General features: G+C 50.5%; 1 protein-coding gene across 2 annotated transcripts in view; it reads left to right on the top strand.

The window, feature by feature from the left end:
* Positions 1–9,612: 9,612 nt before the first annotated feature.
* Positions 9,613–25,159, top strand: part of ATP9A (ATPase phospholipid transporting 9A (putative)) — a 105,359-nt gene continuing 89,812 nt past the window's right edge. The window contains exon 1 of one of the 2 annotated variants that reach the window (XM_053925982.2): positions 9,613–9,912. In XM_053925982.2, coding sequence (XP_053781957.1) covers positions 9,626–9,912 — 287 coding nt within the window. In that variant the 5' untranslated portion in view covers positions 9,613–9,625. Of the gene's footprint in view, positions 9,913–15,735; positions 15,895–25,159 lie in introns of those variants that run through there. The other variant, XM_071221734.1, reaches the window with a different exon arrangement.

The raw sequence follows: 25,159 nt of genomic DNA on the forward strand, positions 1-25,159 counted from the left end.
CAGCTGTCAGCCTGCTCTCTTATCCATGAGACTGACTCAATTTCTCTTACTAGTTCAATTTGTTCATTAGATTCCACATATAAGTGAAATCACACGGTATTTGTCTTTCTCTGACTGGCTTACTTCACTTAGACTAATGTTCTCCAGGTCTATCCATGCTGTTGCAAAAGGTAAGATTTCCTTTTTTTTTTTTTTTTTTTTTTTTTTTACAGCTGAGTAGTATTCCACTGTGTAAATGTGCTACAGCTTTACCTACTCATCTGCTGATGAGCGGTTGGGCTGCTCGCAGACCTCGGCGATTGTGAATAATGCTGCAATGGACATAGGAGTGCACACATTCTTTCGAGTTAGCGTTTCGGGTTTGGAAGCCCACTCTTGGGAAGTAGGTGGTGATGTGAGCACACCCCCATCATGCAGTGAGGCCTCCGAGTTTGTGGCGCCCAGGAGGTAAGCAGTACAACTGCCGTAGATCTTGCTCTTTTAACTGGAGCCCTGCCTGTCGTCTTGTGTCTTGCTCTGTGGGTTCTGCAGATTCAGAACTCTGTTTTGATACTTGATAGATCAGGGGTGTCAAACTCATTTTCACTGGGGGCCACATCAGCCCTGTGGTTGCCTTCAAAGGGCCGAAATAATTTTAGGGCTGTATCAATGTAACTAATCCTTAACTGTTGAGTTGAAATTACATTCTGTCCTTTGAAGGCAACCGTGAGGCTGATGTGGCCCCCGGTGAAAATGAGTTTGACACCCTTGTGATAGATGATTGAAGGGAATCTCAACATCTTAAATAAATGGCCAGTTACAGCTCAATAAAACGGCAAGGTGGGGGTGTGGAGGGGAGCCGTGCGGGTTGCTTAGTTGGTTGGAGCATAGTCCTCTATACTAGAAGGTTGTGGGTTTGAATCCTGCTCAGGGCCCATACAGGCGGCAACTGATTGATGTTTCTCCCCCATCAATGTTTCTCCTTTCCTTCCTGTCTCTAAAATCAATGGAAGAAAAACATGTCCTCAGGTAAGGATTAAAAAAGAAAACCTGGGGGGTGGCAGCAAACTTCCACCTTTCCTCCTGGCCCACTAGTTTTTACGCAGAGCCTGTGTAAACATCAGTGTTCAGGGAAGGGACTTGTCTGGTGCGGGTGATTTGGAGAAGCTGTCCCCTTCAGCGGCAGAACCTGCGGAAGAGCCATCAAGAGTGGGGAAGGTGGATGTTTGATTCAATCTGACTGTGCTAGGTCGGCCCAGGTGACAGTGTCACTAACCCACAAGGAAGGTGTTGAAACGCCTGCACATTTGCAGGAAGCTCTTCAGTAGAGTTTCAAAGGCAGCTCCCACAGCACCACGACCTCTTGTTTACAGCTCAGCAGAGGGCTTGAGCCCAGACAGGAAAGTTAGCACGTGTAGGAAGTCCAGAAACAAATAGGAAGGAGATGATACAGGTACCTTTCCGATCGGGAAGGGGTGGGTTCATGAGGAAGTAACTGGCCCTTCATTTGGGAAAGGAGGCCCATGTCAGCACGGAGGCTGGGTGCTGTAGGGCAAGGTAATTACGGAACCTCCAATAACTCACTTGCACAACGGGGATAATACCTGGATCAGAGCCTGTGAGATGAGAAGAGAGTATGAAATCACTTGATCTGGGGCCCAGGAAACTTTCCAATATGGTGGCCATCACTGTTTCTCCTGTTTGGCCCTGAAAATCTACACTGTCCTGATTGGTTCCAGCTGTGGATTGGGTGGCTTCTCTCGGTTCAATCTCTTGACTGAGGGGGGAGGCTACGTGGGTCAGGAGGTCCCCTGTGGTGGGCAGCTCCTTTGTCTCAGATAACGGATAACGTCCCTTTCTGCATCTCCTATGTGAGGGGGGTGTGCATGCCATAGCTTCTTTCATCATTCGCCGCTCGCTTTAGAGGTATGTAATAAAACGCAAAACGCCAAGCTGGTAGAGGTCATCTTTAAGGTGGGTTTTCCACATGACTTCCAATAAGGTCACACAAGCCACACAGTATTTCGGCAGGGGTTGCCACATTTCATCGATCCTTCCTGTACATTTCTTTTTCACCACTGCCTTTGACAAACACCCCAGGACCCTGGAATGCAGGTGGTTGGAAGTTACAAAATAGCAGAACCCTGGTGATTCGAGGCTCTTCCTTGGTGGTGGGGAAGCCCGTTCTGAGTCGGTCAGAAAGCTCTGTTTGGCTAAACCTGCGCTCCTGGTCTTGCACTGATTAAGGTCATATCCAAACGCTGCAGCTGCGAACTTACACCTCGGCGTCCTCCTCTCGCTGGCATTCGATTTACAGATTCTGCACCCACTATGGGTTCATTTAAAGGGGGCTTGGTCCTATCGGTCCCGCCAGTTCTGTGCTTTCGTTTCCAAATAAAATCATTAACCACTTAAGGAATGCCCGTTTCTTTTCAAAGTTTTTTTCTGTTATTTTATGACTTACACCTAACAAATGCATCTCTTTGGCCACTTGTTTTATTTTCTTACATTACAGGCAATACATTACACATGAATGGCAGAGTATCCTAAATTAAAAAGCGAATTCTCTAAGAAAAGCCGGTAGATGTTCAATTATAAAATTAAAGGACATGTTGCCATAAAATAAAACTGTCAACGTGGCATGAACCCAACCATGAATTATGATTAGATTGAATTTTTTCAAGTGAGGTGTATTGGCGTAACATTAATTTCAGGTGTGTGACCTAATGGTTCGATATTTGCGTGCATTGCGAAATGATCACAATGAGTAGGGAGGCCTGATTCTGTCCAGAGAGACTGGGCTGCCTTTGCAAGCTGTGGAAGTCGACTCATCTGCCCCAAGAAACTATTGCTTCTGGTGACGTGCTCTATCGTCTGGGCATGTATGTTCTTGGTACTCATGAAAATGCAGACTTTTGTCTTAAACCAAACCAACCCCCTCCCAGGTCTTTATCACGTTGCTGTAACCAATTCCAACTCTTTCTAAATACCAAAGGACAATGGAGCATTGGCAAACTAGGCTAAAAGGAGATAGGAAATAAATTGACTTCTCAGAAGCATACTTCAGTATGAAGATAGTAAGATAAGACCTTGCAAATGTGTTAAAAAAAAAAAAAAGCTTCAAGTTCTGCCTTTTAAAGTCTAAAGTAGATTTGAAAGTGGACTTCCCCAGAGAAGCAGGAACTTCCCAAATGACTTGCCTTTCTTCCCCTGTTTGCTGTCTGCCCACCCTCCAAACCTTTGTAAACTTCCTATTGTTTTAAGCAAAGCGGAAGTAAATTGAAAGGAATACTAGTGTTCTAAAGACTAAGGCATGAAACGAAGGATAAGAAGGCTTCTTTTATCCTGATGGGATAGCTGGGGGGGGGGGGGGGGTCTTTAAATTAAAAGCTGTGAAGCCAATGACCTTCCATATCAGCTGGTGGTAAAGCCCAGCTATCCCTGATCTCGGAGAAGATTTCCTCCTCTTATTCACATAAACCAGTTTGGAGGGGTTTTGTTAATTGTTTTTTCCTCATGCTTGCCGACTACTCTTGATGGCTTTTAGGCCATCCTGAAGGGAGAAATCCTTTTCACTGACTTTCCTAAATGTCCCCAGTAAAGCGTTGGACTCTGTCTTCCTCTTCAACCTCTCCTGTGGCAAAGACCCGCAGAGAGGGGAGAGGAAGAAATGAATGGAATTTAAGAGTGCTAATCTATGGCATTCCACGGGCCAGCGAAATTGTTTTTAGGAAACATTGGAGTTAGGGGGTGAAAAATAGGACAGGACTGCTTAGGGATGCCAACTTCTTATTTTTAGCACACTAGGGTGATTCACAAGCATCTCTTTCACATTATCCTGTTTTATTATCCACATAACATTGCACACTCTAAAATGCTTACTTGTTTATTGTCCTTCTACCCTGTTAACACACAATAGTTCAAAGAGGGAACATCAGGAGTCCTACAAATACAAAATGAACACGTGTCAAAGATTTTAACAGATTGACGACAGATTGAGACATGAATGGAAAGAACTCCCAAATTTTAGGCAATTTTCAACATGAGGAATGTTGAAGGGAATTTACAAATAGACCCAAACCTTGGCCAGTATCCACAGAGCAAGAACGCAGTGCATCCCAAGGGGCAGAATTCATGTGTGTTTCTATGGATAAGAATCCTTTGTGCCTCTCGGAGTTGGAGGTGTGAGACAGCTCAAAGACAAGGAAAGGCACAGGTGACCTGCAAGAGAGGTAGACTCATCCAGTCCTTCTCCTTGCCCTTTTCAAAGTCATTTATAACCTAGAGCCCTAGACACCGGGAAGCGGGGACTGTGTGTGTCTTATTAATGGGATTCCCAGTGCTCAAGAACACTGTAGTTTCTCCGTGAAGGTTACTCGAATGAGTGAATGTTCTGTGGAATTTCCTCTAAACTCCCTAGTGTCTTTTTGGAGGATACTGTTGCTGTGAAATGCTCTTACCTTAAGGAGCATCATGAGCCTGGATTCGTGATACAGTCTTTTCTAAGTCAGCTGGACAACTGGTCAGCTAGCTGCCCACTGAGCAGCCCGGCACCAAGGAACAAACCAGACTCATATACAGTAACTGTGCTGTTCACTCAGCTTCTATTGAATGCAGGTTCACTCAAAGTAGAACATCAACATACATGAATATCCTAATCACACTCTAACAATCTAAGAGAACTATAACATGTATACAGCAATCAATGGGGAATAAGTCACCCAAGTCCCAGAGTCTTAGTCTGCGGGTCTGGGAGAGAGCGTGGTGGACAAGCGAGTGGTCACTGTCTTACAGAGAAGGATCTCTGGAGCCAGGTGGGCAGCCAGCAGGGCAGAGATTCTGGCAGCCGATGCCAAGGGAGATCAGGGGGGCATGGAGCAGCACTCTGGGGTGTGGGGCTCGGCTGGCTCAGCAGTGGTCTGGAGCCTGCCTCAGTTCTACCCTGAGAGTGGCGCACTCCACCCTTCTGGGTCTCATGATAAGTGTCTCAGCCCTCCGATGCCAAGTGGGGAATTTGCCCAGGAGCCCACAGGCAGTACATGGCTGTTCTGCTTGGCACCCATGATGGCAAGTGTGGAATCTCCCCAAGAACCTATCTGCGGGTGGTCCTGCTTGGCAGACGTGGCCTTTCTGACCATATGTGCAGATATCTTAGGTGTATCTCCTTGCCAAATGTGTCTGCTCTGATTAGGTAGTTTCCATCTCGAACCAAAGTGTCATGGCTGACTAGCAGCCATCTTGGTTGACACGAGTGACTCCACTTTGTTTTATATACTTCATGCTATCGTGATCAGACCAGTGCCATTTTATTTATCTCCACAAGGAGTTCTACTTTTTCCAAAAAAGAAGGACAGGAATGAGATTAGTGCTAGAGACACAGCCTTAGGAAGGATTTGAAAGTTATCTTACACCACATTCCAGCCCAGTGGGTCTCCGCCAGGGACAGTTTTGCCCTCCAGGAATGATTTTGCAATGTCTGAAGTCATCTGTGGTTGTCACAGTCGGGGAGGGGGTGGGGACTGCTGCTAGCATCTTAGTGCATGGTGGCTGGGGATGCGACTAACACAGGATGGGCCGTGCAATGGAGAAACATTCAGCCCAAGTGTCAGTGGGGCTCTGGGGACCGCTTGGAGCATTCATTCAGAGAGAAGATTCTAGACCCCAAAAGGACTTCATTACTTCTCAGCCCAGCCCGACTTTTCCCAAAACATTTTTCTTGATTGAGTTCCCAATTTCCCTGCTTCGTGTCATCCCAGCTAAGTGCCTGTGCCGTGTCGTCCTCCAACACCTGGTTAATAGGAGCAGCCAACGTGGACATCTTTGAAAATGAGGCTGAGGGCTGGGCTGGGTGGAGTCTCCTAATAGATAATGGGCTGGGTCTGCCATTGGTTGGCGAGGTTGGGCACCTTCTGTGGGCCTCAGTTTCTCTGATTTCTGGACTATGTTGGTTTACCTCGTAGGGCCCTTTCCACCCCAGGTACCTAAGAGTTGGCAGCCTGCTGCACTCAGGGCTGATGGACAGCGAGGGCTGCCAAGGCCGCCCTTGGAAGTACGCCCTAGGAAGGGGTACTTCTGAGAGCAGAGCCCTGAGGTGACCGTTCCTAGCACCATGGGGAGAAGGCAGGTCTGCGCCGGAAAGAGGGGTGCTGTGCCCCCTGAGCAGGATGCAGGACTACCCCTCATCCCATCACTGCCCTCCTGTCCTGAACCCTGGCGCTGCTTCTGGGGGCCCCACGGGCCTCCCTCCGCTCTCTTGCAAGCAAGCATCTGGGGCTTTCCCAAGATGAGATAAAAAGCCTCTAAGTGCCTCTCATCCTGAGGGATTGCCTTGTTGAAAGGGAGTCTTAAAAAGTGTCTTCTCCAATGATTATAAAAGTGCACTGATGAAAATTTGGAAAATGCAAAGGCAATAAAAATCATCCCTATCTTTATATGAAAATGTTATTAACTTTTGAAGATTAAGAGGAGGAGGCTCTTTGGCCTTTAAAAAGTGCATTAAAGCCCTGAGCAGTGCGGCTCAGATGGTTGGGCATTGTCCCACAAAGCGAAAGCTCACTGGTTTGACTCCCGGTCTTGGCACAGGCCCGGGGGGCGGATTCGGTCCCTGATCTGGGCATCTACGAGAGGCAACTGTTGTTTCTACTTCACGATGATGTTTCTCTCCCTCCTTCTCTCTCCTTTTCCCTCTCTCTAAAAAGAAATGCAATCTTTTTAAAAAATTAAAATGTATTAAATAAAAGCAGTATTGTAAAAGTGGTATATGTTTACTAGAAAAAAGGAGAAAGTATAGACAAAACAAGAAGAAGGAACGTTTAAAGATTCAGCTGGCTGTACCATACTAATTACATGATGTTAAGATTGGGTTGGTCAAACAAGTCTGTATGTTTTTTTCCATAAAATAAAATATACATTTTTCATTTTCACCAATAAGTTTATTGATTTGGGTGTTTTGTCTATGTCGGCTACCTCCTGCTATTGGCTTGTAGTGGGTAGAGGCCAGGGGCGCTGCTGAATGCCTTCAATGTAGAAGACAGTCTCACAGCAAAGAATTATTTGGCCAAAATGTCAACAGTACCCAGAAACTTCACAAACCACATTTGACACGTTCGCTCAGTCACAGCACCTTCTCCATACACTGCACAAATCTTTTTTGTGGTTCAGGTGCATTTTTACCTTTCTTGAAATAATAGAGCATAATACACCAAAAATGTTGTGTGTTTCATCTTCAATATTAAAATGGCTGCACAAAATTTCACCAATTATGATGTTTTTAAATGCACGTTGATAGGACAGCTGTCACAATACAATCTAACAAAATTATTTCAAATGAAGTTAAAGACAACTAAGCACTACTAGAGCCATCGTATGGAAAAAACTAAATGAACTTTTTGGCCAACCCAATAGTAAGGGAGACTGTTGAGTTTGGGGGTGGGGGTGGAAATGGGCTGCGTATATGGAGCTCTCTGTACTGTCTGCTCAAGTTTTCTGAAAGTGAAAAACTATGAAAAAATAGCCTATTAATTTAATTATATTTAAAATTATTATTCTTCTTTTGGTCCAGAGACATCCACTTGATAATACCATGGTGTTCATTCTTTCTTTTAGGTAAAATGATATCCATTGTAATAGGAGGCGGAGGAATTGTAACAGATAAACTTTGATGAGTATTTACGACACAGCGTGCATTGTATTAAGTGTTTTATTTGTTCTCATTACTGCTCTGAATCCTTCCAACAACCCTGTAATACTGACCCTCACACACTGCTTCCTATATCATTAACTCACATAATCTAACAGCCCAGTGAGTCCATTTTACAGATGAGGAAACTGAGGCCCAGTAGTTTGTGAGTGAAGAGGATCCCAGACGAGGATGCCACAATTATCACTCCATATTCTAGGAAATGAGGGCCTAGTCTGGTGACGTGGCCACAGGCGTGCTCCACAAGGGCTGCGGGGAGCTTGGAGATATCGGGAACCTGGATTAGTAGGCACCTGGGGTTTCATAATCACGGGTTCGATTGGTCATGGGCGGCCGTTTTTCCTACCTTCTGGAGCCTGAAAGGCCAGGCTGTTCCTCACCATGTGACTTTGTGCAGGGCACTCTGAGCTCCTGGTTCCTCACTTGTAAAATGGGCGCAATTATTTAGATTTAGCTGGCAAAGCAGAGAGGATTAAGTGTGGCACTCCACGTGTGTTTTAGGTGCTCGATGAAAACATAGCTCATTGTTCTTGAACCCCAGCGGGGGGGGGGGGGCGGTGGGTTAAAGGATCACCGTCTCCTTGGTCTTTTCTGTCACTGCGCGTGGTAGAGTGGAGAAGAGGGTCATCAGCTGGTCTGAGGTGGGTGGGGTTTCAGAGGGGACAGGTGGTAGAGGGTGGGGCCTACTCTGATGCCATGGTTGGGGACCAAGGTGTTACCATTTCCTCCACTCAGGCACATACTGAGTGCCCACTGTGCGCCCCACTGTGTGCCATGCACCATATCAATTGCCGCCCTAAATGCAGAGAGAAAGCAGAAGGCAAAGCAGACCAGGTCTGTTAGCCAAAGAATGCTATTTTCCCTTCAAATGTGCAATGCAGCAACTTCTAATGACACGCTTCTCTTCCTGAGGAACTTCATCGGAACATGAGAAAAGTCACACCTTTTGGTTGCGGATCCATCCAGCTCCTCCTTCTGTCACTCAGGACCCCAGACACAGATATTTTTGGTGGCTCCTCCCTTATTCGTAACAAACTAATTAAAAGGCACCAGACCGTCCCATGAAATACACAGGTGTAGCTACTTAAAAGTTTACTTCAGTTGCGGCTGGTTAATGTATAAGGTATCACATTTAGAGGTGCTTTAATTACATAGGGATTCTTAGCTCCCCTCTCTCTTTTCACCACTATTCATTTTCTTTCTGTTCTCAAAATTTTGTTAGGCCCTTGGAAAGCTGGTGTGGTCCTAGACACTGGGAGAGTGTGTGAGCAAGTGTGGCTGAGGGCCTGGGTGAAGGAGTTGAGGTGGGTGAGATGTGGGGCAGTGTGGTTGAATGTCTGAGGGACCGAGAGGGCACATGTGTGAGCCCCAGAGGTAGCTGAGGAAGTGCGAGCACGTTTGGGTGTGCGCACCTGTGTGATTATGACTCCCGGGGATCCAGGTGGGAGAGTGGCCGTCGGTGACGGTGACGGATGGTGGTGCGTGAAGTCAGATAGGGTGTGCCCCCGTGCGATTGTGATTCCGGGGGGGCACACTTGTGTGTGTGAGGCATGAGATCCAGAGGGGTACATGACCAGTGGGGGATGTGTGCAGGTGTGTGCGACTGTGTCAGATGGTGAGCAGGGGAGAATGAGAGTGTGTGTAGCGCTTGCATGGGAACGCCTGTTGGTGCAAGTGAGCCTCGAGGCAATGTATGTGATGTGACGGGGTGAGCGTGGCGGGGGTCTGCGTGTGTGCTGGCGACTGTAGGAGGCCGGTGGGCGGGCGGTGGCCGGGCGCGTGCGCGCACGGCGGGGCGTGGGCGGGGGGTGCGTGGCCGGGTGGGCGCGTTTGGGGGACGCGCGGCGCGGGCCGGGCCGGGGGCGGGGACACTGCTGCGGCGCGGACCCAGTCAGCCGCCCCCCGTGGCTGGCGCGGGCGAGCGGGCGCAGCGCGGAGCTCGGGCCCATGGTGCGCCCGTGTCCGTCGGTCGGGCCGCGCGGGCGGCTCCGCGCGTGGCCCGGCGCTCGCGAGCTCGCCCCCTCGCAGCGGTCCCGGCCCGCCCGCTGCCGCCGCCTCCTCCCTCGGGGCAGCGCGGCGCCAGCGGGCGGCGGCACGGAGGCTGGACCGGGCGGCGGCCCAGGCGGCGCTGGGGGCGCGGCAGGCAAGGCGGGCGGCGCCGGCGACATGACGGACAACATCCCGCTGCAGCCGGTGAGCCAGAAGAAGCGGATGGACAGCAGGCCCCGTGCCGGGTGAGCTGGGGCCGGGTCACCCCTTTGTCGGCGCGTGGCTGGAGCCTGGCGCTCGGGCCGGAGCCTGGCCGGGCCTGACAGCTTGGCCGCGCCTGGCGCCAGGAGCCCGCGGCCGGGCCAGGGAGGCGGGAGGCAGGCAGGCGGACGGTGGCGGGCCGGGAGCTGGCTCCTCTCAGCTCTACCCTGGGCCGGGTGCCCCGCGCGATCCTGTGCTTTGGGGCCTAAGCGCCCCGCTGCCTCGCGCCCCTGTGCACCTTCCTGGAGAAACCCCGAGAATCTGGGCCCGCCCAGCGCTGTTTACAGTCGCACGGAATTGGGATCAGCCGTACCTTCTGACCGTTTCATTTGCTGATTTCTGCTCGTCGTTGTGATTAGGATATGGTCACTACCAAACCGTGCTCCGTGCGTGGAGCAGTCCTCGGATGCCTGGATGTGCTCGGCTTAGTGGGGTGGGGGCACGGGGCCCTCCGCAGGTCCCCCCACCGGGGTCCCCCATCAGCGCCCCCAGGTCCCAGCCCTAAAACAGTCGCCTTCAGCTCCCGGCCCTGGGTGGACCCCAACCAGCGGTCTCAGGAGGGCGGGAGGGACTCTAACTGGCTGAACTGAGACCCCCTCCCCCGCTCCCCACAATGTGAGAGAATGAGCCCCAGGCATGCAGGCAGGGGTTGCCACCTGCTGCGGCTTTCTGGCGGTGACAGACTCTGGGCAGCCTAGGCGTGGGCTTCCCTCACTTGGAGAGGGGACGGGTACATATTTTGTGCCCTTCCATCTTCCTATTCCGAGGATGGCAATGACCTGTTGAGGTTTTGAGGGACTGTGGCACCAACTGAGACAGGTTTACCTAGGGGCGAGGGGGGAGGGGAGCTAGGTTAAAATGCGGCTTTCCAGTCCCCTGCCCAGACCCACCCATCAGAGTTCTTGGGGGTGCATTCCGCTAGGCCGCCCAGGTGAGGCCCACACCTCCCCCGCAAAAGCCGAGAACGGCAGCTGGGCGGGGCTGCGGCCTCCGACCCGCCCTTGCCTTTGGCACGCAGTCCAATCTGGCACTTCCCTGTGTCCGCGGCTAATTGCAGCGTCAGTTGCTGGGTGCAGGGAGTGGGGAGGGTGAACGCCTAGGGTGGCGTCCTCAGGTGTGCGCGGTGGTGGGGGGGGGAGAAATGCTGTCAGCTGCCATTTTGTGGGGTCTTTGTCCCTGCCTTCCTTGAATCTTGCGATGAGGCCCCACCGATGTAACAGGAGGAGAGAGCTCGGCGAGGTTATTAAGGACTGCCCGGAAGACGCTGCGAAGGGAGATTGAATTTAGGATGGTCTGACCCAAAGGCGGACAGCCCTCCACCCCTGCCTTCCCTGGTTTGTGTTTTAATCCTGAACCAGTCCAGGCTCAAAAGGATGACGTGAGCGCTATGTCTGGGGTCGTGCCTGCGTGTAATACACACCCTGCGTAAATATTTTAATTTATGTGATCCGTGGACTCGAAAGGTTAGTTATTAATTCATGCTGCAAACAGTTATGAAATGCGTGCTGTGTGCAGGTCCCTGCCTAGAGGTCCAAAGATGAATTAACTAAGACCTGCCCAACAGGTGCCGGCGCCCTGACCCTGCCTGTGCTGGAACTGTCTGGGGAGCTTAACCCACCGTCATCCCAGCCCCGGCTTAGACCTGGGAAATAAGAACCGGGGATGCAACCTGGGTATCTTATCAGTGTTTAATTTTCTCAAAGCTCCCAGATGATGTTAACCGCGGTCACAGTTGAGAACCTCTGATTCAGTGCGTGAGAGAAAAATGCAAGTAGTTATTTAAAAGTGGTAGTTACCAAGAAAGAAATAGGCACTGTTAACGTGGGGATCCAGAGAGAGTGGTACAGACAGGTAAAAAAACCCCAAAACCCACAGGGTTTCTGTTTGGCATTGGGGTGGAGGAGCACTCCCCCTTTAGAATTTGTCACTTTGAAACTAATTTATTTCCTACTAGTGACACGGATTCAGGTCCGAGTCATGTATCAGAGAGCCAGGCACGTGCAGATGTGTTCTTGTATTTAATCTACAGCTTTCCAAGTAGCCAAGTCCAGGTGGGAATCCTGGTGTGTGGAAATACTTTGGAAACAGTGGCGGCCAGGCTTCCTGCAACACAATGGGGGGAGTGAGTTAAAGGAAGAAGAAATTTGTAAACAATGGGTCAGGCTCTCTGCCCGGCATTTGAGGTTAAATGACTCTGGTTTACTAATCCTCATAACAACTGTGCGAGTTTCGGGAATTAATTTCCCCACTTTATAGACAAGAAAACCAAGATTTAGTGATGTTAAACACTTGGCTGGACATCCCCCAGATAGCCATTGTGAGGGGCCAGGTTTGCACCAGTTTGTTTCCCCTAATGGCTCCAAGCTGTAGGGCGGTTGGTGGGCTTTGTGGTTAAAAATCCAAAAACCATGGGTGCCCCGGGTCCAAGGAGACAGTGTCCCTCTGTGTTAATCATGGCATGTTGCCAAGAGGTGAAGTTGACCTGCCGAAGGAACCCCGTGTAGCCCGGCGCCCCTTCCCTTTGAGAAAGTTCCACATCCTGCTGTTGAGAAACTGTTGCCCTCGTTTAGTTAGGAAACAAGGCACTTGCCCGTATTGCTGGAAGCCATTTTCTGACACTGTGTGCTTTGCTTTTGGCTGAATGGGGTCCCTTCTTCTTGGTGAAACTCCAGAGATTCCTTGCTGAAAGTGTGGGCTTGGGAATTGAGGAGCTGGGTTCAAGCCCAGCCTTCGCCCCTCACTAGCTGTGTGACTTGGAAGTGTTACTTTAACCTCTCCGGGTCTCAGGTTTTTCTCTGTAAGGTCAGAATGACAGTTACATATACCTTGTGGGGATGTTTTGAGGCTCAGGGTATGTACAGTTTAGAACACGAAGCACTCAGTACACCTTCGTATCTACTGGCGAGGTGGGCAGAGTAATGCCCCCACCCAGAATGTTCACGTGTGACCTGTGAATATATTACCTTACCTGGCCTAAGGGACTTCCCAAATGTGAAGTTGACACTCAGATGGGGGACTATCCTGGATGACTCAGGTGGGCCCAGTATCATCACAAGCGTCTGCAAGAGACTGAGTCTCAGACCTGTAGCCAGACCGGGAGACACCAAGCCACCGGCTTGGGGATGGAGGCGGAGCCCTGAGTGAAGGAGTGCAGGGGCGTCCAGAAGAGTCAAGGAAGGGACTGATCCGGCCAACACCTTGACTTGAGCCCCACAAACTGCCCTGGACTCCTGACCCCCAGAGCTGTCAGAGAGTTAACTGTGGTAGCTTGTTGTAGCAGGAAGGGGAAGCTAATGTGCAGGGGTGTGTCCTGGAGGCCTGGAGAATGGATTCTCCCACTAGGCTTCCTATCCCACTGGGGTGACTGGGGGCCACCTGCCCGGTGGGTGCAGCAGGGGCACCTCAAGGCTCCAGGGTGCAGAATTTAATCCGATGTGCTGCCTGACTCACACCCCGACCACGGAGGCAGAGCACAGATATTTATTTAGGGTCTGTAGCATTCTGCTCTGACCTAGTGTTCTCTTGTGCTACAGAGTAGCCCTTTGACGTTGGGTTGTTTTTTTTTTAAATCCTTGTTTCCCTGCTAAGGAAACTGAGGCCAAGAAAAATCAAGCAGTTATTGGGGGGCCAAGAACGCATGGCAGGAGCTAATAAGAACTCAGGTGAAGAGTGGGGAGGGTGCGCTGGAGCAGCCAGGTCTGGCAGCCGGGAGGTGTTTGATCAGCTCTGTATCTCCAGTGCTGTTCTTCTCAGTGCATTTGTTTCATTTCTCCTCCAGTAACAGTGAATTATTCTTCTGCCCAGTGACGCACAACAGAGAATGTGGGAGTGGCATCAAGGTATATCGAGTCTTGAAAAATGCAGTGAGAATGAAGATAAGAATATAGCAGGTTACAATTTCAAAGACCCAGCAGCAGATGCGGGCTCCTTGCTCTGAGGTTAAGCATTTGGATTCCAGGGTCACACAGACTTAGGTTAATGTACCAGCTTTGCCATTTTTCTGCTTGTGTAATTCCAGTGTCTCGTCTCTTCTGTGCCTCAGTTTCCTCTTCTGTAAGAGTGCCTGTGCGGTAGTGTATGAGCCCCTGGAGAGCATCAGAAATTGTTCTTCTGTCCCTGCACTCTTGCACTGACGTCTCTTCTTCCTTCTGGACCTTTTTTTTTTTAAATGAAGCATTTTTCTTTTTTCTCTTTAAAAGGTTTTACTTATTTATTTCTGGAGAGGGGGGAAGGGAGGGAGAAATACAGGGAGAGAAACATTGATGTGCAAGAAATACATTGATTTGTTGCCTCTTGCACACCCCCAACTGGGGACTTGGCCTGCAACCCAGGCATGTGCCCTGACTGGGAGTCGAACTGGTGACCTTTTGGTTCAAAGGCTGGTGCTCAATCCACTGAGCCATACCTGCCTGGGACTGAATGTCACCGTTTATGGGAACTAAGAACTATACTGCCGCTGCGAGGAGTTCTTCTTGCAGTTACGCATATTTAATTTAAAAGTCTGAACTCTTTATTGAAGCCGTTACGTCTCATCTGTGGGACCACAGTGCCCTTTCTCTTTGGACATGATGGAGGTCGTGTTAGGTGCAGAGCACAGCTGACCCTCATCAGTCACAGCAGTTACGTTTTCCGACGTCCCTACCACCCTCGAACTAACGAGTAGTGAGTCACTGCTCCTGGGGAAGGTGCAGGGTCAGGTGCCTGCCAGCCTGTGCTCACAGCATTTCTGTCACCTGATCAATGCAGAACTCGTTTGAGGTTCACTCCTGTTCAAAGGCACTGTGTGTGCCCTGTGGTGTGAGTGGTGGATGCATTGGCAGTGAACTCACAACCGACAACACTCCACTCACGCCGGAAGGAAGTGGATCAAACACACACGCGTATCTTCTTTGTGAGACCCATCATCGCTTATTTTTTAAGAATGAAGATTTTATTTATTTTTTTAGAGGCGGGGAAGGGAGGGAGAAAGAGAGGGAGAGAAACACTGATGTGAGAGACTTACAGGTTGACCGACTGGGGACCGAACCCGCACCCCAGGCACAAGCCGTGACTGGGAATCAAACTGGCGACCTTTCACTTTGCAGGACGATGCCCAACCAACTGAACCACACGGGTCAGGGCTGGCTTCTTATTCTTGGGAGCACTAGACAGCCCTGTGCCGGGGGCCATTAAGCAGCGACATTGCTAACAAAAAGCACAGTAACGAGAAAAGTGTGACACTAAGTAGACGGTGGAAAGGACACGTCATGTGGCTCGGGAGCTATGACAAAAGGCAGAATGCCACCTTGTGTGACCTCCGCTGGGTGTGCGTGTGGTGATTTGAGTGTTTTGCACTCTGCACATCTGTGAGGGTGCAGCGGGCGCTGATTTGGAGCTGACGCTTCTGAGGCGGAATGTGAATTTGCACCCACCAAAGCCACGATCGACTGCACTCAGGCCTGGTTTTCATTGTCTCTCCACCGACACAGTGGAGGTGGGGGCAGGTAACACCAGAGGGGGGCGTTTGGGGGAGCCCGTGGGGGGTCGTCTCGTGGGTGGCATGCTGAGACCCCTGCCCAAGGCAGACGCACGGTGGCATGAACAGCCTTTAGCCCTCTCGGAGGAGAGCAGTCGGGGCATGGCTTGGCAGTGGCCCATCGGGAAGTGCTGTCTGCATCCCCTGCTGGCCAGCCCAGCTGCACTTGTGCCATCGTCTCCTGTCACAGAGTCCCTGCCGCAGGCCCCACCCTGCCCACGCTGCCTGTCCCAGGCAGTGACACCACGGGATGCGTAATGACAAACCCAAGGAGGGACGCTGAAGGGTAGAGCGTGGTGGGTACAGGGGCCAGGCTTGCGGGGCTTCCCTGAGGAAGGCCCGGGAGGAATGGCCTGCCTGCCAGTCCCCAGGGAAAGAGGCCAGCCACGGCCATTCGACTTTGACCTCAGCCACGCGCACATGCTCAGACACGGCGAGTCAGAAGGAGGAGGTGAGCTGCTGAACAAATCCACCTGTGGCCTTTTTTTTTTAACTTTTATTTTTTATAATTTAATTTCTACATTATTTTTCCCTCTGTTTTTCCATTACCATGTATCCCCCCAAACCCTCTTCCACTGGCACCCACACCCCTTCCCAGCAAGACCACCACACTGTTGTCTGCCCGTGAGTTTTCTTTCTCCCTCCTTTTTTGTCCAATCCCTCCGCCCCCCTCCAGAGCTGTCAGCCCGGATTTTCGTCTGTGATTTCTCAGAACGTTCTTTTACTATCTTTACCCAGACGCGAATGATGCAAGTCATTTCATCACTTCATGGCCAGCTTTGGAAATGGGCACAAAGTTTCCCCAAGCTTCACTCACGACAGTGAGTGAACTTGGGTTCAGTTTAGAAAGAAGAAGGTAGTGGTGAGGTTTTTGGACGAGGACTTGTACCGAGAGGTGGGATGGTGATGCTTTCTCAAGCTAGGTCTGCTTTCCTTCCTTTGTGTGCTTTGAGAGATTGAGGCAGGAATTTGAATTCTGAAGGAATTCAAAGGGTGGCCTGTGGGAGATCGCTCCCGAGATCCCTGTGGCGGCTCAGAGCCGAGCGTGGAAAGGTTAGCAGTTATTTTCATGGTTCCTTCTGTTTGTCTCAAGTGATACTTGTTTTCTCTTTGTGCTACTGATAGGAAGTTTCCTCCTAAGATACTTTTTAAGTAACGCCCGGAGGGGTAGCTCAGTTGCTTAGAGCCTCCTCCTGCTGTGCCAGGTTGTGGTTCGATCCCCAGTCAGCACACATACAAGAGTCAACCAATGAATGCATCGATAAGTAGAACAACAAATCAGTGTCTGCCTGTCTGTCTCTTTCTCTCTCAAGCCAATAAATAAAAAAATTAAGAAAAGATACATTTAAGTAAAAACAAGTATCAACTTAGAGAAAAGTAGGAAGTGAGTCATAGTTCGCGAGGTTTGTAGATGGGCCCCAGGTCATGCCTGACATTTAGGAAGCGGAGGCCTTGAGCTAAAATGGTGCTCTTGTCTAAAAATGTAACATTGTTGTGCTAATAGATTAAAAAATTTATTTCTGCTAAGTTTTCTGAAAACCATGATCTTTTAAACTGTGGTCGGTTTACCAGCTTGACTAGGGACCTTAATGCCGTTTCTTTCGTCATCTAAACAGTTCTAGGGGACTTTGGGAGTCTCCAGTTAGAGGGGGCTCGTGGAAAGAAAGGCTTCTTGTGGGACTTGGTGGGGGGCGCAGAGGCTGTTGCCTCCTCCCGGTTAGATCTCTGTGGCATTTGTGGAATGGCAGGGACGAGCCCGTGGCTGCCCTCCCCAAGGGAGCAGCAGCAGCAGGAAGTGTGAGCAGCATCCTCCCCACAGAACTGGGCCTGGCGGGGGGCTCCCACGCCCCACTGGGCCTTCTGCTGTGATACAGGTGAAGTGAGACTCAGCCTCGGCACCGCGGATACTTCGGGTCTGGTTGTTCTCGTTGTGGGGCCGTCCTGTCCTTGGTCTGATGTTCGGCGCCATCCCTGCCTCCACCCACTGGATTCCAGGAGCACCCTCCCCCCAGGTGTGACAACCACAGATGTCTCCAGACATTGCCAGGTGTCCCCTGGGCGGGGGAGGGGACACGGGGTAGGGGTGGGGAGTGGGAGTGGGCAGAACTTTAGGAACCTCTGGACGAATGGGATGAATGTGCACGGAGTGGCTGTGCCCACATCGCCTTTATAAGGTGACTCATCTCATCTTTTAAAAAAATAAAAGGAAAAAGAAAAACCTGTTGGACGAGAAATCATGCTTGGATTATTGTTCTTAGTGGTGAGGTCAGCCTTCTGATTTAATAACTAAGGAATCCTTGAGCAGTTGGAGCATTTGGGATGTATTGTGGGCCCACTTGTACCCCCTCCCCGAAGTCGTATGCGGAAGAGCTGACCCCCAGCCCCTCAGAACACGACCGTATTTGGAAAGAGAGCCTTTGAAGAAAAGATGAAGTTGAAATGAGCCCTAATTCGGTCTCACTGGGATCCTTATAAGAAGAGGAGATGAGGCCACAGAGAGATGCCAGGGGTGGGAGGCAAGACCATCTGAGGACACAGTGAGGTCTGCCAGCCAAGGGGAGAAGCCTCAGAAAAAATCAGGCCTGCCGACACCTTGATCTTGGACTTCCAGGACTGTGAGAAAAAAAAAAATTCCAGTCCGTGTGATTTTTTTCATGGCTTCCCCAGGAGACTAGTTCAGAAAAAGGGTCTCGTTTGTGGCTATTTTGGCAGGTGTGGTATCTCTCGGTAGTACTAATAAACCTTTATTTTGAACTGATGTTGATGAGTTTCTTCAGTATTCTTCTGACAGTCCAGTCTCCAGAGCTCTCTCTGAGCATGCGGCCAAGTCACGTGGACTGAGCCGATCCCCCGCCCCACCCCCGCAGTGACCCAAAACTCTCACATGTCCTCTGCAGGGTGGATGGAAAGACTCATTCTGTTTTGAACTTAGGCAACAAAATACATTTTCAGCCTGTCTCAATTCCCTTTCCTATGTGAGGTTTTCCAGACTATCCATTTGGAGCAGGTGATTTCTGTCCAGGGGAAAGGCCTTGGGGTTTTTTGAGGCTTCTGTGATTTGGAAGTAAGTATGTGTGTGTATTCTGTTGTTCCTCGTGAAGGCTGATTAATAGCAGAAATGGCATGACAGGAAAATTCTAGAAACTTCAGATTATCCTAGTAACCATCCATTCTTCAGGAACGTGGTGTCTGTTTTCAGAGCTACATATCGATCCGTATTTTCTGTCTCACCCTCTCTGGATGAGACACGCTACGCGGGTAGGGGAGGAAGCGCAGGACACGCATTGCCCAGATGTCGGTCCTCACTCTGTAAGAGAGAATCATTTGAATCTGAATACGTTTTAGCGTTCATACAGTCTCCATAAAAATTCAAATAAAATTTAAAACTGGAGCCCTTCACCCACCCCCCATCTTCTCTCCTCATTTTTGTATGCCCCCAAATTAAAGGCAGTTAGTGGCTGTCAGACCAGGAATGACTGCGGTGTTCAGGTAAATCAAAGGACCAGGTAGTAAACAGGTGAGACCACTTGTCCCACCTGGTGGGTTTTTTTCCCCCGGAAATAAGCTGATTTTAAAAGATGATGCACAGGCACCCATATATACACACACGTTCACACTCACTAAAGGGCACAGGTCCTAAATGCACACAGCTCAGTGAGTTTCCGTGAAGTGAACACACTCACGTACCCAGCAGCAGGAGCCTCCTCCTGCCCCACCCCGCCCCCACCCTAACCTACACCCTGATGGCTAGCAGCAGAGGTTTCTGGACGGGATGGGGTGGGGAGTGGGAGCTTTTTGCCAGAGCTCATGCCTGGCTTTCCTGGCTCCACGTTCTGCCTATGAGATTAGACGACATTGCATGTGTATTATACAGGGTGGGGCAGAAGTAGGTTTACAGTTAATGCACATGGAAAGTAATACAATAATTAATACAGTAGTTGACAGCTAATAACTGTTTTGCATACTCACAACTGTAAACCTACTTTTGCCCCACCTGGTAGTTCGTCCCTATGGCCTCAGTCTCTCTATTATAGAGAGAGGGAAGAGCGAGAAAGAGAGGGAGAGAAACATCAATGTGTGGTTGCCTCCTGTGTGCCCCCTACTGGGGACCTGGCCCGCAACCCAGGCATGTGCCATGACTGAGAATTGAACTAGTGACCCTTTGGTTTGCAGGCTGGCACTCAATCCACTGAGCCACACCAGCCAGGGCTTAACCCTGTGGTTTTGTAGGTGGTACCACTGCGGATTGTCTTGTGGCATCGACACATAGTGCCACCCTTTGTCCCTTTCCCAGGAAGCCGAGGCAGAGAGGGGTTAAGAACCAGCCAGCCCCAGGCCACACGGCTCTTATGCTGCTGCCGCTCCTCTCTCAGGTCTCAGTGCCATTGGCTCTTCTTCAGACAGGCCTTTCCAAGTCACCTGCTCTGAAGGACCTGCCTCCCACTGGGTGACATATTCCCATTAATTATTGTTATTTTGCTTGTTTTCTGTTGCCGTCCTGTCCACCTGCAAAATAGTAGGCTCCATGAAAGCAGCACCCTCCTCTGTCTTGCTTATACCCCAGCGCTCATCATGGAGTAGGTGCTCTGTAAGTATTTGTTGAGTGGGTGATGGAGAACGGGAGCCCCAGTTCCAGGCAGGTCTGCCCGCTCCCAGTGCCCTGAGTTTTATTCAGAAACATTAAGATCCCCAAGGGACTCCCAGTTCCCCACTCATTGGGGTGTTGGTGGGGTGTTGGTGGGGTGCCGGGCCACGGTGGGCTCTCAGTGGGGGCGTATGCTGAGCATTGGAGCCAGCAGGAGGAGAAGCAGTGGAACAGTGGGAAAGAGAAGGGAGGTCCTTCCCCCTCCTCCTTCCCCTCCGTCCCTCTTTTCCCTGCCCCCGTTCCCATCCACTTAGCCTGTTTCTTTAAGAAACTAGCCACAGCAGCATCTTGTCTCCAGGTTTGCATTACAGGTCTCAAATTGATCCCAGATTTGCCACTTGGCTGGAGCTGCCCCTGTTTCAGTCCTTGGGGGCTCTCAGCAATGTCTGCTGCATCACCGAGATTTCTGGCGTCTCCGGGCAGTTGCATTCACTGGGGCTGCGCCTTAGTCACAAACATCCCTTTCAGTAGCAGTGGGCTGTTTGGTGCCAAATGAGGGCACCAGCAGCTCGGGGGACCGGGGTTTGCTACACAAAGAGCCCTGCTAAGCCAGAGAGGGCCGGCGTGGCCCAGGAGGGGCCTGACCCACTTGGAGCCATGCTGGAGTGTCCTTCCCAGCGCCGGGGCCCTGCGAGGGACTTCCAAGCACTAGAGGTTTATTATTTTTTTTTTCATTAGGAAAGTAATACTTTCTTAAAAACATAAAGTAGTGGTTCATGTTATAGAAAACTTAAAGATGCAGTAGCTAGAATTATTCAAAGGCCTCCATCCTATTAACATTGAGGCATGTTCCCTCGGCCTGTATTTTTGTCGAGTGGTTATGAAGTGACATGATTTCAGTTCATTTTTGCCATTATAAATTACACCTTAGCCTAGAGAGGATGTCTTGATGCATGAACTTGCTGTTACATTTTGAGAATTTTCACAGGCCAGAATCGCAGGTCACCGGGTTAAATGGGCCACGTGGGCATTCAGGCACTTTCTGGAAGGGCTCCTCTGTCTGTCGTCTTACGCCCCGTGAAACCCAGACTCGCCCCACATTCCAGGGGCGGGCTGTGGGCGATGCCTCCACCTGCCGTTTTAATATTGCTCCAGCCCAGTGCCTGCCCACGAGGCTGGGAAAGTTTAGAAAGGAGAGAGAGAGAAGTAAAAACATAGGCTTTCCTTTCTCTGTCTACCACCAGTTGGGCTTCCTGTTTATCAATGAGTGAGAGGGGTGGGGATGGAGGGCAAGAGGGACCTGTGGTTGATGGAGGACACAGTAAATGTTCTGTAGATGTCCTGGGTGAACTTACCCCCTCATGGTGGCGTGTTTGAGAGTCGTGGAAGATACGTTTGGCAGCCTGCAAGCATTCAACAAATGTTTGTTGAATGAAAAAAGGAAAGTCCACATACAATTTCTCATGATAAAAAGCTGTGTGCAGAGAACAGAGCAAAGAGCACAATGTCTGGCTTCCCTGCAGAGGGGTGGAGGCTGGTGGTCCCGTGGTTGGAGCCCCGGGTAGCATCACCACCATCAGAAGAGGTGGGACCTAGCTCCCTGGTGAGTGCCTTTCCACACCAGAGCTGGCATTGTACCAGACCCTCGGCACCTCCACTGCCTATTTCCAGAGGAACAGGTGTCGCTACAAGTGCCCTTGGCCTTCCTGGGGCTGTTTCAGTGCCAAAGCCATATCCAAGGTGGGGCCCTGTATGGCAGTGGCTGCTGCCCAGGTCTCCATGGGAACAGGGGCGGAGCCAGAGCCTGGGAAGGAGAAAGGGTTACTAACTGCGTGGTGGCTCCCCAAGGCCAGGGTCAGCTGCTGAGTATCTGAGGGGGTTGAGAACGTGGATTTAAGCAAGATTGTCTGTTCAAGTTTGGGCTCTGTCGCTTACTACTGGCTGTATGGCCCAATGCTGTGTGAAGAGCACTGGACCCACAGGAGGCTCTGCCTGTCTCCAGCTGCAGGACAGTCAGAGGTGCTGTTTCCCCACCTGCAAGCACCTGTAGGACTGTGGTGAGCGGTGAGGGAGTCCTTCACGCGGAGGACTCCACCGCAGCCCCTGGCCCAGGCTGGGCTCTCTACAGATGGTTTCTTTTTAACCCCTGGCTGGTGTGGCTCAATGGATTGAGCACTGGCCTGTGAACCAAAGAGTTGCTGGTTCGGTTCCCAGTCAGGTCACAAGCCTGGGTTGCCGGCCAAGTCTCCAGTAGGGGGCCTGCAAAAGGCAACCACACATTGATGTTTCCCTCCCTCTCTTTCTACCTTCTTTCCCCCTCTCTAAAAATAAAAAGTCTTTTTAAAAAAAACACTGAAGTTTCTGAAAAAGATGATTTTTTAATTTTAATTAAAAATATTTTTTAATTTATTTTTAGAGAGAGGGGGAGGGAGGGAGAAAGAGGGAAGAAACATGAATGTGTAAGAGAAACATCAATCAGTTGCCTCTTGCACGCCCCCAACCACGGACCTGGCCGCACCCCAGGCATGTGCCCTGACTGGGAATCACACCAGCGACCTTTAGGTTTTCAGGCCGGCTCTCAATCCACTGATCCGCCGCCAGACAGGGCGAAAGATATGTTTGCTTGTTGTTTGGTGTCTGAGGAATTGCCTTCCATATGATCACTTAATTCCATTCCGTTCTCTGGCGTTTTGTGGGCCGCTGGCACATGCTGGGTGCTCTGGCACCAGGCCTGGTAGAACCCGTGAGCGGATGACCTACATCAACTGCAAGTGCGTGAGGTGAGGCGGAAGGCCCGTGAGTGCTAGGTGCCTGGGGCAGGAGAGAGTCGTCAACCCACACAGAGTGAGTGAGCACCTTCTGTATACAGGCCTGGGGCGGGAGGTGAGGGGTAGTCTGGTCTCTAACCTTCGAGCTCACGGCTGAGATCCGAGGCTGCACACTGGGAGCTGTGTGCCGTTTGGGTGGCAGGGTAGGGGTTTTGTTCTCTTTCTAAATGTGAACGTTCCATCAGCAGAGTCACGTGGTGCGGTGTTTCAAAGGCGCAGAGGCGTGCGTGTCGCGACCTCAGCCTCCCTTCCACCTCTCCACTCAGGCACCCTGTGCTGTCCTGAGGCTGCCACTCTGCAGTTTGTTAAGGTCATTCCAGAGATTTTTAAAGCATTTGTTTTTTTTTAAAGCCCATGAATGAATGAATGAATGAATGAATGATTCTTCTTTCATCTATCTAGACACACACATAGATTTACCCCTTTTTTATTCAATTGTTGGTAGACCTTACACAGTACAACATAATATTTTTTACTTAATAATATTCTCTGGACTCGTTCCACTTCAATACATAAAAAGCTTCTTCCCCCCTTTTCAGTGGTTTTATAGGATTCTATGCAATAGATGTACCATGCTTTATTTAGACGGTCTGCCACTGACGGACATTTAGGTTATTTCTAGGGGTTTGCTGTTGCCAGCAAGGTCACAGTGAATGACCTTGATCATGAGTCTTCCTTAGGACATGCAAAGGGGAAGTCGTGAATGGGCATTTGTGGTTTTAATCCTTATCACCAGGTCGCCCTCCCTCCAGGTGATGCTGATTTAGGCCCCTCCCAGCTGTAACAGGATGCTTGCCACCCTGACCAGCACAGGTGTTAGGGTCATCATCCTAAATCAAAACCGATACCTCCGTGTGGGTTCGGTTTTGCATTACATTTAAAAGTTCAATCAGTCGCCACTCACGAAGTGTTGGCCCGTCAGGGCCTGTGTTTCAGCTCTGTCTCCACGAATCGGGTGGTCTGTCCTGCTGGACTAGTGTAGGAACATATCCTGTCAGGGGTGGGGTGGGGCAGGGTGGGGGCCCACCAGACTGTTTGTTTATTCTACGATGCTTGCTAGGCTTCTGTCGCTGGAGCTTGCCTGTCCCATCTAGAGTGGACGGACAAGCACAGTGAAGGGGCGCTTGGAGCCACCTCCTGTCCCCTTGTGAAGAACAGAGAATTGGGTTTTGAAGGGTGAGTCGGTGGGGGATGGGCCGGCTGCCAGCAGTCTTGCCAAGGGGTTGGGAGTAGGAGAGGCGTGGACCAGCGAGGAAAGACCTGAGCACCAGAGTTCTGGAGGTCACCTGCCTTGGCTGCGGTCGGTGGCCTCATCAGGGAGGACCTGGGATTACAAGGGTAAGAGGCTTGGACTGGAGTCCGTAATTATGGAATTACAGTGGGGGCGGGCTGCGATGGGAGGCATGTCCGCTGCTGGGCAGAAAGAGGCCAGTAGGGGAAGATGTGAGGCAGGGGAAGTAGGGCAGTTCCTACCACCCACGTCTGCCCCTTTCCTCGCCAGGAGAACCAGAAATACCGGCTGGAGTGTGTGTCTTGGTTTCCCAGTATTTTTACCCCAGACTTACCTATATTAGCACATCGTTTTTATTAAGATGTAGCATAATACATTGCATGTTTTTCACCTTATGTTTTCTCCTCCCACTTTCCCACTTGCATCTTGACCTGCCCGTGGGTGACCTCATTCTTTTACTGCCACCGGGCGTCCCTCCACAACAGACACGTGGGCATTCCCAGGTCCCTCTCTCAGCTGGGGGAGCACCCCTGTGGGCTTCCTGTCACTCACCAGCCCCGGTATTTGTAGGACGCGTCCGTCCCTTCAGGAGGTCGTGCTGCGCCAGAGGGTCTGAGCTGTCCGTTTAAAGAGAAGTGGCCACATTGACTTTTTCACTGATATGGTCTCATTTCTCCTCTGGCCGGTAGCATCCTGTGGCCAGGGATATGCTTAGAGGCCAGTGAATTAGCTTCTTTCTTTGCATTCTGACCCGAGAGTTTGCATTCTCATAGCTTAAAAAAAAGTCAAGCCACTTAGACGTTTTTAGAACAGAGTAAAAGTTTCTTTTCGCGCCTCCCTTCTACTTTTTCCAGCATCCCTCTCTTCTTCCCACCCCGCCCACAGGTGCCTGTGCCTGACAATTTGGATTACATCCTTCTGGACATGCAGTCCAGTCCAGTATCCACTAGATATATGGGGGCCATTTATTAATTTTCTATTTATTGATTTGAGAGAGAGAACGTGTGCGACATCAATTCATTATTCCACTTATTTATGCACTCATTGGTTGATTCTTGTTTGTGCCCTGACT

The sequence above is a fragment of the Desmodus rotundus genome, chromosome 6, assembly GCF_022682495.2.
Source record: "Desmodus rotundus isolate HL8 chromosome 6, HLdesRot8A.1, whole genome shotgun sequence".
Taxonomy (NCBI): domain Eukaryota; kingdom Metazoa; phylum Chordata; class Mammalia; order Chiroptera; family Phyllostomidae; genus Desmodus; species Desmodus rotundus.